Source organism: Schistocerca nitens, chromosome 3 (genome assembly GCF_023898315.1).
Source record: "Schistocerca nitens isolate TAMUIC-IGC-003100 chromosome 3, iqSchNite1.1, whole genome shotgun sequence".
Lineage (NCBI taxonomy): Eukaryota > Metazoa > Arthropoda > Insecta > Orthoptera > Acrididae > Schistocerca > Schistocerca nitens.
The window spans coordinates 50,572,658-50,587,019 of NC_064616.1; the positions used below are offsets into that span (position 1 = coordinate 50,572,658).

At 40.5% G+C, this 14,362-nt stretch overlaps 1 protein-coding gene across 1 annotated transcript in view; it reads left to right on the forward strand.

Moving 5' to 3' along the window:
• LOC126248002 (zinc finger FYVE domain-containing protein 9) overlaps positions 1–14,362 on the forward strand; it is a 383,986-nt gene that overhangs the window by 309,596 nt on the left and 60,028 nt on the right. Inside the window, exon 14 of the mRNA XM_049948584.1 lies at positions 168–321. Coding sequence (XP_049804541.1) covers positions 168–321 — 154 coding nt within the window. The remainder of the gene's footprint in view (positions 1–167; positions 322–14,362) is intronic.

Below are 14,362 nucleotides of genomic sequence, written 5' to 3' on the forward strand. Positions count from 1 at the left end.
GTGTGTGTGTGTGTGTGTGTGTGTCATGTTTTGATTTTCAGGGGATTAATTTCATTATATTGTGATTTCATAGATTACTACAGCTTCATGACTCTGAATTTAAAACATTTGCAATTAAGTTTCTGTGTTTGTTAAATCTCTTTTTTTTCCCCCCTTGGTTTGTGTAGGTGACACGTGCTCTGAATAATTCAAATGACCATGTCTTGGCATTTGCTGCAAATTTTAGTTTCTCTGCTGACTCACATTTGGTGTGCATTCAGTCTGGTGGAGATGAAAGTTATCATACACAAGCTATAAACATTCACAATAAACCAAGAAAAGGTGAGTGTTGTTTCTCATTCTTTAAATAATTAAACCACACCATATTTGCATTTTAATTGATAAGAGCTGTTCATTTTCATAAATCTATATTTACAACAAAGATAAATCTAATTCCATATTATTTTTCCCCCCAGAACAGAAATTTCGCCTATAATAATCTGTACATTGATAGCACACACATTTCCAATGAACTGTTATTGATTTATGAGATTTTGTATAAATTAATCAACATTCCAGAATAATATCAGTTAGTATGTTTTAGCTTCTCTGTCAATATTTTAACAGCTTTGTCCTTATGTCGAAGAGGTAAGAAGCATGTACATTAGCTCGATTTTTTAATTTACCAGTCTCACCATTTTACTCCCATTTGCAGTTATGTATCTAGAAGCTGATTATTTGTACACAAGTCAATAATGATTACTTAAAACATAGTCACAGAGAAATAGTACCAATATTTAAACTTCTTGGGCTCCAGACACGTGAGATAATTCAGTATCTTCAAGCTTTTAGTTGCATTCTCTTCCGTGACTTGCCACTTGATAATGGCTGAGGAGAAATTTATCAAAAGCTTGTGAATATGGATTTATACCATGCAGCAGAAAGTGTAGAAAAACTTTGATTTTGTAGCTGTGTAGGACTATTTATGAAGATCAACCACATAAGGAAGAGATAGATTGCTATTCACCATAAACATGAAATGTTGAGTTGCAGACAGGCACAAAGGAAAGACACTTACACATCAGCTTTCGGTCAAAGTCTTTGTCAGAAAAGGAAACACACACACATTCATTCACACAAGCAAGCATACCTCACCCACATGTGACTGCCATCCCCGGAAACTTGGGCAATATTCCGGTACCACGCACCATTATCACTTGGTACTCTTGAGTGCAAACTCAAACTTTTATATAGGAGGAGAGATTTGCACACCACACCTAAGTCATCACTTAAGGTGAGAGACAAGCTTGTTGTTGTTGTTGTTGTTGTTGTGTGTTCTTCAGGTTTCCTTTGTCCATCTGTGTTAACCTTGTAAAGACTTCATTGGCGTGTTAAACTCAATCCTTAGTTTTTCTTGTGTGCAATCCTTACATAACTGCCCCAAATCCTGTATCACAATAGAGCCAAATACGGTGTTTGAAAATGATTGTGACCTTTGAACATCCACATTTGTATCTTGGGTTACTCATGTACCATTGCTTGCTGCACTCAGATTTTAGTCAGGTGATATGCTCTTGAAATGAGCAGTCACTCCCCTGCTTTTATACACACTTAGTTTTTTTCTGGCCACCTCACCAATTTTGTTGCGTTTTTGTTTTATGTTCTTGCTGCACTTGTCACAGATACCACATCTATAATTTGCCTCTAAATGGGAAGTGGACTTTGTGGTCATTGGTGAAAAAAATCTGGTATTTTATTTAAAAATAATTATTTTGTGAGAAATTGTCAAATTCTGTAATAACATAATCGTGTTGGTTCACATGAATGTCCACCTACTGCTTCAACAATAACTAATTGATCTGTACCCTATCACTTGGTTCACTTTATATATAGTACCACTTCACCACATCCCAAATACAAAAGGTACTCTTATCAAATTTAAATCTTGGTTTGCTATTACACCAATGGTGCTTCCTGGTTTTTCCAATCATATCTCTCTAATGGCAATTTTTATATATATGATGTTAACACTAATACCAATAATAATAATTATTATAATAATAAAAGAAATAACTTATGATAGTGTTGTACAATTTATTGTGGCCAGCATCATGTGGTCTCTACTCTTTGGTACTAATGATTTTACCTGGTGGAAAAAAACAAGACATGTTCTTTTATCGGTAGGCAGTTGCTGCATTGCTGATGAAACCCAAAAATTGTGCCGTACACTATGGGTGCTGGCCTGCCTCGGAAATTTTCTAAATAAAAATGCTTTGAGTGTACACGTGTTGCCAGTAATCAGATGTAGATAGAAGTAAAATTCTCCAGAGTGGCAGAAACATCAAATATTGCTAAATTGTTGCTAATATATCCGGCAACTGAGGACCTACTTCTTGTTCGTGGATACTACCTTGTAGCAGTTCTTTTTTTCTACTTAACATTTCTTTTATTTTTTACCCTCTCCAGTTGCTACTGAAAGTCAGATTTTCATTTTCTGCTACCCTGTCAAAGAATAAAAGGTCATAGACCATTTATTTTCATTTTTCAAAAGTAATAATTTGAAAAATTTGGCACGGAAACCTGTCTTATCAAAATTTCAAATTACACAGATCTTTTAAAAATAATGACTCTTCATGTACTTAACAATAATACGGTATACTAATGCATGCATGCAAAACAAAAAGTATTAAAATAAAACACAGCCCACTCTAAAATGCCTCCTGGTTGTGCATGAAGTATATCGTCATACTTCATTCTGAGGCTGCCATAGAATTATCTTTAATATGTTTGTGTAAACAGAACTGCATATAAAGAGGACTACTGCTGGACATCTTAACATACAAAGAATTCATTCCTATCTAGTTTTCAACTGTGCGGCATAGTGGCAATAGCACTGTATCACACTGAAAGAAATAGTTTAAGAGGTTTTTGACATATTAGTATTTGCTGTTGATTCTGAAGGAAAGACTTCTGTTTCTGAGAAGATTTTGAAGTCTTTATGATTTCTATTATACTTGCTATTGATAAATTCTTACTTACATTATGTACAGAGCATTTAAAGGCCGAGGTCGAAACAATGCTCCTGGAGTTCATGAGAGTCACTCAGGCCTATTGACATCCTTGGGAGAGTCAACCATGACAAAACTATTCTACTTGGTGTGCGGGATATCAGACTGCAAAAATAACCTCAGACTGAAAGAAGAATAATACTAATTCTAAAGAAGACAGGCACAGACAGTTGAGAATATTACCAAAAATTCATAGACTTCAACCTTGGGGGGAAAATCAGTTTGGGTTCCAGATAAATACAGGATCCCTTGAGGCTACACTGACTTATCTTGGAAGATAGATTGAGGCAAGGCTAACCTATGTTTAAAGCATTTGTAAATTTAGAGATAGATTTTGACAATGTTGACTTTACTACATTGTTTGAAATTTTGAAGGTAGTGATGATAAAATACACGGAGTGAATGGTTATTTACAATTTGTACGGAAACCAGATTCCAATTATAAGAGTTGAAGGGTATGAAAGGGAGGTGGTAGTTCAGAATGGAGTAGGACAGTGTCATCACCTATCCCCTATGGTATTCAGTCTGTAAATTTAGCAAGTTGTAAAGTAAACAAAGGAGAAAATTGGAAAAGGAATTAAAGTTGTGGAGGAGAAATTTAAGAAAAAATGAGGTTGCAGGAGACATTGTAATTCTGACAGAGACAGCAAAGGACATGGAAGATCAGGTCAGCAGAGTTGAAAATAACTTGAAAATAACTTGAAAAGAAAATATGAAACAAAAATCAATAAAAGTACAACAAGGGCAATGGAATGTAATCGAATCAAATCAGGTAGTACTGAAGAAATTAAATTAGGAAATGAGGCACGGAAAGTAGTAGATAAGTTTTTGTGGGCAGGAAAATAACTATAGATGGCAAAAGTAGATGGGATGTAAAAGCAAACTGACAGTTGCAAGGAAATAACTTCTGAGAGAGAGAAATTTACTAACACTAAATGTTAATTTAACTGTTGATAGGTCTCTTTCTGAGGATGTGTGTGTATGCTGTAGTGTTATACAGAAGTGAAACATGAACAATAAACAGTTCAGACAACATGAGAATAGAAGCTTTTGAAATGAAGGCTGTTGAAGATTAGTTGGGTTGATTGAATAACTAGTGACATACTGAATCCCATTGGGGAGAAAAGAAATTTGGCACAACTTGATTGAAAGAAGGGATCAGTTGATCAGACATATCTTAAGGCATCAGGTAATCATCAGTTTGGTAATGCAGGTAAGTGTGAAGCATAAACATGGTAGAGGCAGGCCAAGGCTTGTATACAGTAAGTAGTTTCAAGTGGATATAGGTTGCAGTAGTTATGTGGATATGAAAAGGCTTGCACAAGATAGTATGGAGTGCTGCATGAAACTAATCTTTGAGCTGAAGATAAGCAACAACCGCAACAACAACATAATATACAGTCCTGCCCAGGTGATTGGTTAGTGGAAGTAAAAAATGTATCTTTAATATGAACTCATTTACGAATCAATTTAGCCTTATCAGTATTATTTCAAGTGATCCGTATCAAAGGTACCAAAGAAACACACACACAAATTACGCGTGAAAAGTAAACAGGTACAGGCAAGAAAGTGCAGCAAGGAAAGACAGATTAGATTAAAACCTTCATCTGAGGCTATAAATATTTACAGGTTACTGCTACTTCCTGACTTATTCGTAACTTGCGCTATGCCAACTAAATTATCGAGAAACCTGCATCGTAATTTACAAAAGCTGGCAGATTCTGGCTGTTATTGTGCTTCATGGTAGAGGATTATTCTGCTCTTATGTGAGTTTTCACAGGGTGGTGGTTTGTCTGGAAAACCAGGAGCTATCAGGGAAGTTAATTTTATCTGAGAAGTGAGAGAAATATTGGGTAGTTTTGAAAGGCCTGATAGGGTTTCAAGCGTTTGGTGGCTGAAGTTGTAGTCAGTCATTCAGTTATAAATTGTTGTGGAGAGCTTTGGAGAGGAATTCCTTGTTGTGTCAGTAATAAGGGAAGACAAAGCAGTGCATCAAATTCTACTAATTTTAATACATGTCTGTACTTTGGTGATTTTCTCACAGTGTTGTGCTTCAAGTAAATTATTACCATAGCACTTATTTTTATATGGGGTCAACCACTGTTATCAAATGTATAAATATTGTTGTTGCTCCTTGCAAGGCCTATTTCTTTAGGATTTCACACTTAAAAGTGACTGAAAGTATGTCACACATTAAGACAGTAGAATTGCTTCAATTTCAGAAAATTACAGAGCATTGCTTGAAAAAATAGACAGTAAAATATTCCTCTAATCTCTGTGGTCAAAACTGCCAGTAATCTTCATCTCAACCTTATTGAAACTAATCTTGATTTGAGTCTCTCTCTCTCTCTCTCTCTCTCTCTCTCTCTCTCTCTCTCTCTCTCACACACACACACACACACACACACACACACAAAATTAATTGATTCATTGAGGACCTAGCCACACAGAAAAATGGTTTTCACTTCTGGGAAGCTATTCTGGATGGAAAAAGTTTGAATACTTCATGTACACAGTTATCATAATTAAATGAAGAGTGATGCTTCTCTATGAAAACAGTATGTTGGTAATATGAAAGAGCAGTTAGTTGTCACATGTTATGAAGTCTGTGACACCATCATGCATCAGGGTGGGATAGAAAACCTCCATCAAAATTAAGTTAATGTTGCAGGAGGCATGTAAGAAAAGAGTACTGCTCAAAGTAACAGTTGCATAATATAGAAAACACCAAACAGAGGTAGAAACAATCCAACCCAAGGAGGAAAAAATGTAAAGATTGGATCAGTAGAAAATTTATTTTTCATTGATTAAGATCTGTTGATAGTCAGACCAAAAAAAAAAAAAAAAAAAAAAAAAAAAGATTTGATACAGCATAGAAAGTCTTCTGTGAGATTAGCTTACTGTACCACCAGTCCAGAAGAATAAATCTAAATGATGTAGCTTTTAGCAGAGCAGAAAAAATTAAATCAAATGAATATGAAAGCATTGGGATTTGAAAAGTGTTCCTACAAGTCATGTCACTTGTATTTTGATTGGAACAGGTGATTATTGGCCTTGTGGTGTGTCCAATTCAGAATTATCCAGTTTAGTTGTTCTGTGGTTATCTTTTGTATATTAAATAACTGTAAACTTAGTCAGTTTGTCTAATGGCATATAATAGTGTTGTAAGTTGCTATACATGGTTATATGTCTACAATGCTTGTGTGCACACTTCTCTTATAATTTTGGCCAAAGTTTAACATGACTTGGATGATAAAAGAATGTACAAGGTGCGTTTTTTAATTAGGGTACATTTGAATTTAAGTACGCAATGAAAAGTTATTTCAAAAAAGTAAATTTATTTTCAGAAAGTATGCAGTTCACTCTGTTTTTCGACATGGTTACCAAGTTTGTTCAAACACGTATCATACCTCTCATCCAATTTTAAAACACCATCTTCATAAAAACTTGGTCACCTGCTTCGATAACCAAGAGTTCACTGCCAGTTTCACGTCGTCGTCGTCATTGTTAACGGTTGCCACTGAGGTGTTGAGGTGGAGGAACAGATGATAATCGCTCGACGCAAGATCAGGACTGTAGGGTGGGTGGTCTAAAACTTCCCAGCCAAAATTGTCCAATAAATTGCGGGTCTGACCTGCAGTGTGAGGTCTTTTGTTTTGAATTGCTCTGCATAGCTTTCTCAGGGTTTGGCAGTATGCTTCTGCATTGATAGTGGTTCCTCATTGCATGAAGTCGACCAACAATACACCATGCCTATCCCAAAACACCAATTCCATGATTGTGTTCATAAACAATGTTGTAAAGCACTGATCTTGACAAGTCAGGAAATTTGTTTGAGAGACCTGTTATTAAGCGCCTGTTCTCACGAATCCTCGTTTCAACTGAAGCCACCAAATCGTCTGTAATCAAAGATGGGCGACCGGAGTGGTCCTCATCATGGATGTTGTCACGGCCATCTTTGAATTCTTCTACCCACTTACGCACTTTACTTTCACTCATAAAAGTATCACCATACACTTGCAAACCTGTCAATGAATTTTTGCAGCAGACAAGTTCCTTTCTGACAAAAACCGTATCACTGAGCGAACCTCACAAACAGCGCGCGAGTTGATAGTCTTAAACATTTTGAAAGCACAGAACAGAACTGTACAGGTTAACTGCAGAGCTGAAACTGAGCACAGTTGTTCCCGATGCATGCCGTTACACGACACACGCACTCGTTGCAGTATGTGCGTGAACTACTACTGTCTACAACAAAATGGACCTTACTTAAAAAACACGCCTCATATGTTGTCTGTCTAATTTGGATTTTCTACATGGAAATGATAACCACATAGTACTTTAATTTTATAGGGTGGTTGTTGTTGTTGTTGTTGGTGGTGGTGGTGGTGGTGGTGGTGGTGGTGGTGGTGGTGGTGGTCGTCGTCGTCGTCGTCGTCGTCGTCGTCGTCTGTGCTCCAAAGACTGGTTTGATGCAACTCTCCATGCTACAATATACTGTGCAAGTCTCTTCATCTCCAAGTAACTATTGCAACCTACAGCCTTCTGAAACTGCTTGTATTCGTCTCTTGGTCTCTCTCCATGAGACTAAATTGGTGTTACCTTGATGCCTCAGAATGTGTCCTACCAACTGATCCCTTCTTCTAGTCAGGTTGTACCACACATTTCTCTTTTCCCCAATTCTATTCAGTACCTCCTCATTAGTTATATGATCTACCCATCTAATCTTCAGCATTCTTCTGTAGCAATACATCTCAAAAGCTTCCATTCTCTTCTTGCGTAAACTGTTTATCGTCCATGTTTCACTTCCATACGTGAATATATTCAATGAAATGTGGATGAAGCCCAACCAACAGGCATTACATGGATTGAGCAAAAATAATAGTGCATTGAGAATGCCTTGCTTCTAGCCGAAATCTAGATCTGCACAATAAAATTTAAAAAGGATGACTGATCGCTGCAATCTATAATTTACAAGTCAATATGACAGTTGCTGAGTGCAACAGCTTTCTGAATGGAAGGTAACCTGAATTAAGCTTTAGTTGTAACATCATATCCATGAATTCCTGCTTCATCACCTGTTGTGACATATTTCAGTAGTTCTGCATCGTTGTTGACTTCATCCTGCATAGTTGTACACTTCATGTAGTGACTTCTAAAAAATTTGCTTTTTCTGCTATGTTTGTTCAAAATTCAGCTGTTTCCGGACAAATTTTGGTGTCACGCTTTTCATAATAAAAACCCTCAAAAATAAAATAAAAAAATTTGTGGCATGAATGAGTTGATATGTCAGCATCATCATCAGTGACTTCTTTGATTGTAATTCTGTTACCGTTCATCATCATTTCTTTCACAACAGTGAAAAAATCGTGCAAATAAGACTAATTCAAATTCCCGTTGCTTTTTTGAATACATCTTGTGTATCCTTTTCCAAATTTCACAGATAACTTTCAGAAAATAAAGTAGCATGGGAACTTAAGTCTCGAAAATAAGTCCATGGATAGAACCATCAAACCACAGGATATGGAGTATACCAAGAACAAAAGGAAAAGACCCTCTTTTCAGACACACACAACTAAAAGGAGCAGTGTTTACATGCTTGTACAACCATGGTTTGGAGACCAGTTTTTTATAGTCATAGTACTTACAGAAATACTGGTAATTGTAAGTTACGACATTATCGAAGTTGTGTTAATTTATTACTATTACAGTTATCAAATTAAGAGCATGACACATGTACCGTAGTTGTCAAATTTTTGTACATACACTGTTGAGTTGTAATTTTGCGGACGTTATGCTAGAACAGTGTACTTTCATTGATGTATCAAATTATTATTACTCAGAATAATCACCATTAATTGAAATGGGAACTTAAAATAGGTTTTTTCGGTGGCCACAGGAAATTTGGAATTTTAACCAGAAAAAAATCCGGCGTATGTAGCTGTATATGTAAACTGCTGTCATTTTCATCTGAAGATCATAGTCAAATATCTGAAGTAATTTGCAGTTATGTATTACTCCCCCCCCCTCCGCAGACTATCAAAATGGCCACTTTTATGTGACGTATATATGCTAAAATGCTTCTAAAGACAAGGATAACTGATAGGTGTCAATTTCAGTTTATCAGGTGATTAGCATTTCAGTACAGCTACACAAGGTAGGTAGGAATAATGCATTCTATTGTTTGGCTATGAGGAAAGATTACGAATTGAATTTCTCTTTCAGAAATCGCATGGAATGTTGGCGGTTGTGAGAAGATCATGTTATGAACTGGGTTAGAAAAGTCTGGAAGCATATGTTGGAATTCGACAGGATCGTGGCCTTTCAAGACTGCAATTTATTGTTTTGTGGTCTTGGAAATTGTTGCTTGTGTCGGTTGGGGCCCAGTGATTGTCGAGCGAATATAGAATCGATGCTTTCAGGAGGGCTGTACTTAACGCAATCCGGGATATTTGTGACTCCATGTAACTGATGCCAAAGAGGACAAACATATTGTTCACTTGACCATGCAGGATTGTATAGTCACATTCCATTCTCTTGAGTCAGGAAACAGGCATGTTTGGAGTAAGACAAATATCCGTATAAACAGTGCAGTGATTGCCTGGAGCACCATGGACTGCTAGCACTGCAGACTGTAAAATTTTTATATAAGTTAATTCCTCCATTTTAGAGACAGGTCATGCTACAAGAACTAAATTTTATAGGTGAAATAACTCTTGTGGACACCTCTGTCCCTACTATACTGTAAACACAGAATAAATCTTACTTTGTTATTTGATAACCGCCTTGGTGTTTTAGTTTTAATCACCAGTAGAGTAGTGTGTGTGTGTGTGTGTGTGTGTGTGTGTGTGTGTGTGTGTGTGTGTGTGTCGTTTTGATATTTGTGTAGTTATCATTTTAAACTTTGAATGATCTTTCTTGAAAAATAAGAAAAAATGTGATATTCACATTCTGCCAAAAATTTATACATTATGTGATGAAAAGTATCCGGACACCTGGCTGAAAATGACATAAAAGTTCTTGGCACCCTCCATTGGGTAAGCTGGAATTCAATATCCCACCCATAGCCTTGATGATAGCTTCTGCTCTCGCAGGCATATGTTCAGTCAGGTGCTGGAAGGTTTCTTGGGGAATGGCAGTCCATTCTTCACTCCCCCTGTGGGTCCGTGGGTTCGAATAGGCCCGAGGTATTCCTGCCTGTCGTAAGAGGCGACTAAGAGGAGTCTCTGACTTTTTGGCCCAATGAGTTCAGGTCTCATCCTATGGTTTGACCTGCCACTTTCAAAATTCTACAGAAGTGCGGGCCATATGGGGAAGGACTCCTTACGTGGTGCACAAGCACCCTTATTTTCGATCTGCTGAATCTCTTGTCATGGCTTTGCATCTCCACCTGCGATTCAACTATTTGGGCAAGGACACTTTCCGGGTATGTCATCTTCTTCCATTGTCTCCTGTCCTCTTTCGCCCCCATGACAATATTGGATTTCTCTGCATCCAATATCCAGCACAGTAGCCAGTCTGTTGTGGTGGGGCCATCATGTACCCACTTGGTGGTAGTCCCCCGACAACACAGGGATTGCACTGCTGATGCCTAAGCTGTACATTCGCCACGTACACCAAGGAGTAGATGCCTGACTTCCTGGGGCATCAGGACTCCCGGCAACAGCCATCATGCCAGTTGGCCTTTGCTGTGGCGGGGTGACGCCCGTGGGGAGAGCCCCTGGTTGGAGTGGGTTGCATCAGGGTGGATGACCCGCAATCTTCGGCTAAGTCACCTCTTGCTAGTGACCATACGACACCAGCAGTCTCTAAGAATGGCAAGATAGAATACAGTGCCGACAGGTATGACCCTAAGTTGTTTCCCTCCCTCGCTACACCATGGGAGGAACATAGAACTACAGAACGGAGAGAGCCATATTCGCCTTGGTTTTTAGTCTGTAGCAGAACTGATGGGGACCCTTTTCTACCTACGAAGCCTCAATTTTTCATTGAACACCTTGAGGATAAGTTAGGAGAAGTGACAGTGCTGTCCAAGATGCGAAACGGTGTAGTCTTGATTCAGACAGCATCTCCAGCCCAATCCCAAGCGATACTCGCATGTTACAAGCTGGGTGATATTCCTGTTTCTGTCACTCCCGATAAAAGCCTCACCGTGGTCTGGGGGATTATTTTCCATCATGACCTCCTCTTGCAGTCTGATGACAAACTCTGCGCCAATTTAGAACGGCGGGGTGTACATTTAATTCGGCGTGTTTACAGGGGACCCAAAGACAACAGGGTTGCTACCGGTGCCTTTATCTTGGCCTTTGAGGGTGATTCATTGCCTGAAAAGGTCAAGGTGATGGTTTACCGCTGTGATGTTAAACCATACGCCCCTCCCCCTGTGCGGTGCTTTGAGTGCTGGAAGTTCGGGCACAAGTCTTCCCACTACACTTCCAGCACCACATGTCAAGACTGTGGACGTCCACTGCACCCAGATACTCCATGTGCACCACCTACCACTTGCATCAACTGTGGAGAGCACCACTCCCCCTGCTCGCCAGACTGACCGGTACTCCAAAAGGAGCGGAAAATTATGGACTACAAAACCCTGGACAAGTTGACTTACACAGATGCAAAATGTAAATTCAAAAGATAACACCCCATTCGGTTGACGTCGACATACGCTGCAGCTACATCACCATCGCCATCCCAAGTGCCAGTGGTTCCTCACTCTGTGCCACGAACCAGAATACATCCGCCCCCCTTGGTGGTAGGGGGCAAATCTTCCTCCGTTGCTCCCAAAGCACCTACTTTGGGAGCAAGGCTCCTCCCCCCCCCCCCCCAAACACAGAGGACATTGGTCCCCCCCTCACCCCTGCTAGAGAAGCAACAGCCTCCTCTGGCTCCTCTCTTTGCCCCAACGGACCCTCTCTCCCAAGGTCTCCACTAATGCCATGGTGGACACTCGTCAGTAGCTCAAGGAGCCAAAAGCTGCTGGACGAAGAGCTTCACGGTCTTCCTCCGTGCCTGAATCTGCTTTGGAGAAATCTTCCCAGCAAGCCCCTAAAGAGAAACGAGAGAGCAAGCAAACGACGAAGAATTCTGCTAAGAAACAGGACCCTCTGGTAGCACCAACACCACCACACTCTATCAATTCTGCATCTGAGGATGCAGTGGAGATCTTAGTGTCCCCTACAGACCTGGAGCTCACTGACACGCCTCATCCACCATAGAAATGGCTACAAATACTCAGTCGGAGGCAGCAGGTGACCCTGAGGCATAACCTGCCTCCTTGCGTGCTTCATGCCTTCTCAGCCTCGTGATAATGTCATCCTCCAGTGAAATTGCAGCAGTTTTTCCACCACCTGGCTGAGCTACGGCAGCTGTTAAGTTTTACATCTGCTTTCTGCAGTGCCCTCCAGGAAACCTGGTGCCCAGCAATGCGGACCCCTGCCCGCTGTGGCTATAAGGGATATTGCAGGAACTGTAGCAACTATAATAGAGTTTCAGGTGGTGTTTGCATCTATGTCTTGAACTCAGTATGCAGTGAAACTGTGCCCTTTCAAACCCCTCTTGAAGCTGTTGCTGTCAGGATAAGGACGACACAGGAAATAGCTGTCTACAACGTATATATTCCTCCAGTTGGTGCAGTACCCTCGAATGCATTGGCTGCATTGATTGATAAACTTCCTAAACCTTTCCTACTTTTGGGAGATTTTAACGCTCATAACCCCTTGTGGGGTGGCACAGTTCTTACTGACCAAGGCAGAGATGTAGAAAATTTACTGTCACAACTCGATGTCTGCCTCTTAAGTACTGGGGCCGCCACACATTTCAATGTGGCTCATGGTAGTTACTTGGCCATTGATTTATCAATTTGCAGCCCTGGACTTCTCCCATCTATCCACTGGAGAGCACATGGTGACCTGTGTGGTGGTGACCACTTCCACTTCTTCCTCTCACTTCCCCAGTCTCAGGCCCTAGAACGCCTCCCCAAATGGGCTTTAAACAATGCACACTGGGAAGCCTCCACCTCTATTGTCACCATTGAATCTCCTCCACATGGTCCACATGGTAACGTCGATGTAGTGATTGAGCAGGTAACTACAACGATCATTTCTGTGGAGGAAAATCACTTGTTCTTTAGGGTGCCCCAGTGAAAGTCAGTCCCTTGGCAGTCTCCGGAAGTCGTTGAGGCAATTAACGAGCATCGGCGAGCTCTACAGCAGCATAAGCGGGATCCTTCCCTTGAGCACCTCATAGCCTTTAAATGCCTCTGTGCCCGCGTTCACAAGCTTATCAAAATGCGGATACAGGAGTGTTGGGAGACCATTGGATGCCATACGTCACCTTCCCAAGTCCTGCAAAGATTGAACGAGTTTTTGGGTACCAGATCCCAACAGGATTTCCCAGTGTTAACATAAATGGCGTGTTATCTACCGACGCAAACATGATTGCTGAGCACTATGCTCACGCCTTTGCTTTGGAGAATTACCCACCAGCCTTTCGCTCTTTCAAACGATGGATGGAAAGGAAAGTCCTCTCATTCACTACATGCCACAGTGAACCCTATAATACCCCATTTACAGAGTTGGAGCTCCTCAGTGACCTTGTACATTGCCCCGACACAGCTCCTGGGCCCGATCGGATCCACAGTGAGATGATTAAACATCTCTCGTCTGACTACAAGTGATATCTCCTAGCGATCTTCAACCAAATCTGCTGCGATGGTGTCTTTTCATCGCACTGATGGGAGAGCACCATCATACCAGTGCTCAAACCCAGCAAAAACCTGCTTGATGTGGATAGCTATTGGCCCGTCAGCCTCACCAATGTTCTTTGTAAGCCACTGGAATGTATGGTGTGTTGGCAGTTGCATTTGGTCCTGGAGTCCTGTGGCCTACTGGCTCTGTGCCAGGGTGGATTTTGCCTGGGTCGCTCTACCACTGATAATCTTGTGTCCCTTGAGTCTGCCATCCAAACAGCCTTTTCCAGACATCAACACCTTATTGCCGTCTTTCTTGGTCTACAAAAAGCATATGATACCACCTGGCAACATCATATCCTTGGCACAATATACGAGTGGGGTATCCGAGGCCCACTCCCGATTTTTATCCAGAATTTCCTGTTGCTTCGTACTTCCCGTGTCCAAGTTAGTGCCTCCCATAGTTCCCCCCATATCCAGGAGAATAGGGTCCCGCAGGGCACTGTGTTGAGTGTTTCTCTGTTTTTAGTGGCCATTAACGGTCTAGCAGCAGCTGTAGGGCTGTCTGTCTCACCCTCCCTGTATGCAGATGACTTCTGCATTTAGTACTGCTCCACCAGTACTGGTG